This window comes from Pocillopora verrucosa, chromosome 12 (genome assembly GCF_036669915.1).
Source record: "Pocillopora verrucosa isolate sample1 chromosome 12, ASM3666991v2, whole genome shotgun sequence".
NCBI lineage: Eukaryota > Metazoa > Cnidaria > Anthozoa > Scleractinia > Pocilloporidae > Pocillopora > Pocillopora verrucosa.
Genome location: NC_089323.1, coordinates 4,032,346 through 4,038,988, shown reverse-complemented (window position 1 = coordinate 4,038,988; position 6,643 = coordinate 4,032,346). Strand labels below are relative to the sequence as shown.

At 37.0% G+C, this 6,643-nt stretch overlaps 1 protein-coding gene across 1 annotated transcript; it reads left to right on the top strand.

Moving 5' to 3' along the window:
* Positions 1 to 3,506: 3,506 nt before the first annotated feature.
* Positions 3,507 to 4,454, top strand: LOC131780747 (melanocyte-stimulating hormone receptor-like). The gene has a single exon (XM_059097349.2). It carries the CDS (start codon positions 3,507 to 3,509, stop codon positions 4,452 to 4,454), a length of 948 nt encoding a protein of 315 aa, XP_058953332.2.
* Positions 4,455 to 6,643: the final 2,189 nt, after the last annotated feature.

Below are 6,643 nucleotides of genomic sequence, written 5' to 3'. Positions count from 1 at the left end.
AAAGTCGCTGCTCATTTTCTTGCCAAATTTGAACAACATAACATGTAGCTTGGTTAGTCAGGCTGGTTTCGTAGAATATGTTGTCTTTGTGACAACTGTGGTGTGCCGGCAAGGGTCAGCTATGTCAGAACAGCAACTTTAGCACCGCTTGACATTTCTAAGTAAACATCTCATACTCTATAGCACTTTGAAGGAACCTTTCAGTGGCATTTTGATGAAAAGTTCTAAACTCAATTTAGTCAATTTGAGACCGTGCCAGACAGTTTGATCAGAAGCGTTAAATTTCCAAGTTGTCGACAGCCGAGCGATCTTATAGTATGCACAAACTCGAAGAATTTGTCCACTAAAAAAAAACAAATACATTTTTGGAATCGCTTGACATTCCTTAACAAATATTTGATATCCTTGGGAAGTTTGAAATAACCTTTTGGCGTAAATTGCGGGAAAAGTTTTGACTGCCAGGCATTTAGTCTATTTGAGACCATGCTGGGCTGCCGGATATTTAGTCACTACGTTTTCAATAACGAAACCAAACGCTTGACATTGTGTTGTTAAAATCATTTAGATTAATTGACAATTGTATGATTTGTTCGGGATTATGACGGTTTTCAATTGATTTCAGGACTGTTTTTCGTGTGGCATAAACATTTTACGAGAGTTTTACTTATGCGACTAGAGCCAATTTTTGCTTTGCACGAACAAAAAATTAAGTCTGTCTCTACATGACTGACAGTTTCATCAGTGAAACATCAGCGTGAGGGTGGATGTTACTGAAAGGACAGACAGGAAGAAAAAAAGGAAATAGATAATTTAATTTCTTATTATTTCCTTCTTCCATCTTCTCTATAGTTTAACAGAGGAGGTACTCAGCTGGTAGGCGATTAGTCGATAGATGTTTTGAGTAAAAAAAAAAATATAATGTTATGTTAGCGGTAGTAACGTTTAACAGTTGGTTCCTACGTCAGCGTGCGTTCATCGAGATTTGAAGCACGCGGGAAGTTTGGAGAGCACAAAAGATGCGTAAGGGTAGCTCGAGGCGCAGCCGAGAGCAACTCTAGCTTTTTGAGTGCTCTCCAAACTTCCCAAGTGCATCCAAAACCCGATATACGCGCAGCTAAAAGCATGAGCAAATTTTTTTATAACAGAGCGATAACAAGGATCTTTCGACAAATTTGCGAAACGTGCCACTACCGAGCACTCAAGAAGCAAGAGTTGCTCGAGGCGTAGCCTCGAGCAACTCTTACGCATAGTTCGTGGTCTCCAAACTTCCTGCTTGCTTCATATCTCGATAAACGCACAGCTGACGTATGAACCAATTGTTTTATAACATTTTCAACTCGATGGTTTAAGTATTGTAGAATTAAGAATTTGTTTATGCTTAGCGTGCGTATATCGAGTTATGGATACACGCGGGAAGTTTGGAGAGCACGAAAAATGTCTAAAAATGTCTATAGCTTTTTGAGTGCTCTCCAAACTTCCCAAGTGCATCCGTAACTCGATATACGCACAGCTAAAAGCATAAGCAAATTCTGTTATAACAGAGCAACAACAAGGATCTTCCGGAAAATTTGCGAAACATGCAACTTCCGAGTTTTTTTCGGCTTTATTTTTGTTGCTTATTGGATCAGGACCTAAAAAGTCAATGCCGATTGAAAATTGGGAAGTTCTTGGCTGGTTTCTTCCATATTTCAAAGAGAAGGAAAACTGCACTTCAGCTTAATAGGATGGAAACTCTGAAACCAGGTTAAAAAAAATGTTCACGTCATCTTATTTACGTACAGGCGTGCGTAAATAAAGATTTTGTTCATAGCCGCACAATAGGACTTATATAGGCAGGGACGCGCGCTATGTTATAAATGTTATGTTATAGTCGAGGCGTAGCCGAGAGCAGCTCTAACCTCTTGAGTGCTTTCCAAACCTCCCAAGTGCTTCATATCTCAATGAACACACAGCTGACGTATGAACCAATTTTTTTTAATAAAATTTTCAGCCCGATGGTTTAAATATTGTAAAAGGGTTAATATTCCCTCTGGTACGCTTCAGCGCGTTGATAATTTTGTTTCAGGAAAACATTTCGCTACGCTGTAAACAATCTTGTTTCCATGTTTAGCTTAAAATGCCGCCGAAGACTTAACCAGTTTCTTAACCAGTTTCTTAAAAGTAAAATCTCAAAGTAAAAAATCGCGGAGAAAATTTTTTTCTCGAGGGATTTGTTTGCTGACGTCATGAGCGTGCACAATAGGAATATGAAGCACGCTCACGCAATTGAATTTGATTAGACAAATTTACTAGCTATGTTATGATGAAAAATCAATTTTGAAAGATGGGTTGCTAAAGTCATTTTCAATTTTCAGCTAAAATGAAATTTTCATTTTTAATTTTTCAAATTCTCAGAAGAATGAAATGGAACTCGGGTACACGCATTAAGCGCTATTCGTTGCTGAAATACCAGACTCAGAATTTATATGCTTGGACATAAAAGTGTACAACAGCGAGAATTTTAATAGGGAATCGACTCTTGACATCCAAACGTATTACGAGGAGACGGAGACCTTCGAGTACTTGAATTTTCATCCGTGTGAGACAAAAGAAAAAGATTTCGTGAGAGGAGAAGCACAATGCCCCTTAGGAAAAGTATCCTCATGCTCTACGTTTCATAAAAATATATAGTCTTTTTAATTTCCCATCTTGAATATTCCAATATTTTGACATTTAAATAGGCATGTCCGCTATCCAGTATTTTACTTCAATATATGAATCAAACTTTTTGATCCATTTTGGCAATTCGTTAAAAATGCATCGATCAATTTTGGCTTCTCTGCGTTCGCTAGAGAAAAAATATATTTGGAAAATGAAGACAATGTAGGAAAAGAATTTAGGATCAAAACCAGCTGCCATTCGAATGAGACTGAGAGAAATTGAGGAGGATGGAATGATGAATAATTATTGAAATGGCGTTCTAAGGGTGTGATGATTTAGTTAAGTAGCATTTTTTACCTGTCATGGTTCCTTTCATAAATTCTGATCAGATGCGACCAGAAGAGAAAATGATTAGGGGATGGTTTCAAATAACGAAACGAAACTTTTATTAAAATTTTTTTTTTACATGTACGTCCATAGACTAATTTTCAGCTGTCAGTCAAATGTGCTCGGAACTAATTTCAAGACTGTTTCTCGTGTGCCATGAACATTTTGCGGGAGTTTTATTTTTACGGAGAGAGACAATTTGTTCTTATTAGGCAAAAAAGTAAGGCCGTCTTTAAATGACTGACAGTTTCATCAGTGAAAAATCAGCCTGAGGGCGGATGTTGTACTGAAAGGACAGAAAGTAAGAAAGGAAGGAAAGAGATAACTTGAATTTTTATTATTTCCTTTGATAATATGAAGAATTATTACATTTAACTTTTTCTTGGCCAGGTGGTTGCTGTGAAGAAGTATTATCCCGTGTTGCCAGCAGTTCCAAAAAACCGTAGCGAAAGGAGGAAAACCGTTTTAAGAACTGCACCATGATTGCAACGACAAACTCAACAGAGGGTGGAACACAGACTGAAGCAAATCAATTATTGCCATGTTCTCCCTCCTCGGTAGTTGGGTTACAACAACAATCCATTTATTTCTCAGCAGTTAACATTTTCCTCTCCATCACAGCATTTCTCGGGAATTTTCTAATCCTTGCTGCCCTTAACAAGGAATCTTCCCTTCATCCACCGTCCAAACTCTTGTATCGTTGTCTGGCAACAACTGATCTGTTGGTTGGTCTTGTTTCCCAGCCTCTCCATGCTACTTATTGGATGTCCTTGGTTTACGAACACTGGACTCTTTGTGAATACGCAAGGGGCGCAGCTTACATATCAAGCTTTGCATTATGTGGGGTGTCTTTGCTGACGTTGACAGCCATAAGCGTGGACAGACTTCTCGCTCTGTTGTTGGGAATAAGATACAGACAAATAGTAACTTTAAAGCGCACATGTATCATAACCGCTACGTTTTGGATTTTATCCGTCGCCGGTGGATCATTTTTCGTTTCACGTCCTCGAATTACCATTTGGTATAGTATCATAGGTATACCGTCATGCTCAGTGATCTCAATCGCCTCGTATACAAAGATATTTGGCACTCTCAGACATAATCAGGCTCAAGTGCGAGATCATGTTCAACAACAGCCGAGCCAAACAAATGCACTGAACATGGTAAGATACAGGAAGGCAGTGAACAGTGCACTGTGTGTGCAGTTAGCATTAGCTGTTTTTTATGTACCAAAATTTACAATGCTGGTTGTGAGAACTTATAGAAAAACTTATCCTTTACATGTAATCGTTATTGAAGCAATAACAACTATTTTAACATATTTTAACTCCACTTTGAACCCGTTTCTTTACTGCTGGAAAATCAAAGAAGTGAGACAAGCAGTAAAGCAAACAATCAGACAAGCACTCTGCTTTCCATGGACTTAGATACATTTCCTCGGAGTCGTCAGACTTGTATTGATCAGGCGTAATTTGAAGGGAAAGAAAAAGGAAGATGGAATCAGACAAACACAACTTTTCAGCATCTTTAGTGTTAAAGATGCTTTGGTGTTTGCCTATTTAAGCTAATAAATATCAAATAAAAACATAGTACCATTATATAGAATTCTAACCCCGTCGACAAAAAGACAAATTAAAAGGCAAAATTAATATCACCCAGATGCCGAGAGGTGCTATATGTTTGACTTTCTTCCAATATACTATACGGTAGGGCATCTGCGAACTCTCTGCTCAATTTTTTGCCAAAGAAGGCTGTCTTTTGGTCAGTAAGCTGTTTAATAACAACGCGCTATTATGGACTAAACTACTCCTGATTATAAGCACACAACTTATAAGAATTGCACGAAATAAACTGTTTTAGATAGGAATATGTCTCAGCCTTGAAAGGGAAAGGGTAAATAGCAAATGGAAGATATTGTAGAAGTTAGGAAAGTTAATAAAGATGGAAATTGGATGGACGGTTTGTTGGTTTAGTTACTTTTTTATTTTTCACCTCCTGTGTAGTTCCTTTGCGTTCTTGTCAGACACGAAAGGAAGAGAAAATAACTTGTAGACGTTTTTCAATAACGAGACATAAATGAGGCATTGTTTGAAATTACTTGGAATCTAGGTTCACCGAATATTTTTGAAAAATTCTGTATGTTAGGTCATTATAATGGTTGTGACGTCTATCTCGGAGATATTTGCTTTTAATATGTAAAGACTGCGGCTGGAGCTTTAGTTATTCAATTGGAGATCATTTGTGCTTGTCGGGAACAAATTTCTCTCCGACCTAAAAAATGCATGAGATCTAAAAATTTATGCTTTAGTGTTTGCCCTTTTATACTAATTAATATCGCATAAAAACACAATACCATTGCTTAGTATTCTAATCGTCGGCAACAAGACGAATTGAAAGGAAGCATTAATATCACCCAGATGCTGAGAGATGCTATTTGTTTGACTTTCCTCTGATATACTGTATGGCAGGGCCTCTGCGAACTCGCTGCTTGTTTTCTTGCCAAATCCTAAAGCTGTCTTCTGCTCATTCCATGTTTTTAAAATTGAACAAGTACGCCATATGGTAACAACGCGCTATTGTGGACTAAACTGCTCCTGATTATAAGAATTGAACGAAATGAACTCTTTGAGATGGGATATGTTTCAGCCTTGAAAGAGAAAGGGTAAATAGCGAATGAGAGATATTGTAGAAGTTAGGAAAGTGAATAAAGATGAAGATTGGATGGACAGTTTGTTGATTAAGTTACTTTATTTTTTTCACCTAGTGTGGTTCCTTCACGCCCTTGTCAGATGCGAAAAAAAGAGAAAATAGGTTGTAGATGTTTTTCAATAACGAGACATAAATGAGACATTGTTTGAAATTGCTTGGGATCTAAGTCCACTGAATAGCTTCAAATAATTTCATATGTTCGGAGATTATAACGGTTTTGACTTTTATGTCAGAGGCATTTCCGTGTAATATGCAAAGATTGCGGCGGGAGTTTTCGTAATGCAAATGAAAATCATTTATGCTTTGCGGGAACAAATGTCTCTCCGATTCCAGATGCGTGAAAATTTAAAATTTATTTTAAGAAGTAGGAGAATCTAGTAGAATCTAAGGAAAATTTTTAAGGGATCGCATGATTTCCAATACGGAACTAAGGGGGAGTCGTCGCTAGCAGAGTACAAAGGGGAGACTAAAGAATAAGGGTTCTATTGTTTATATAGTCCAAAAAAATCGGGAAATTGACTGTCGCGGTTTCTAAAATGGCTTTTATTTAATGATAGATCGTTTGTCCGAAAGAAAAGTTTGAAGGGCAAGAAAAAATAAGATAGAATTGACACATATTGAACATGCTAAAGGCTAATTCGAAACGGATGGTCGATAGTCACTGCACGCGAAAAAAAGAGAAATACGGAATATGTAGGAAATTTTCTCTTGTTATTATATGTTTGCAAAAAGAGCAAGTCAAAAAAATTTATTTTAAATTTAGAATTCAAATTTCGAATAACTGTGACTGTAATGAAAGGTCCTTATTTGCCGATCACTTGAAAGCGCAAAACAATTTTTTTTTCAATGACTAAAACCAACAAAAAAATGTATATTTTAAAAAAAGAAAGTAACAATTTCTTGAATA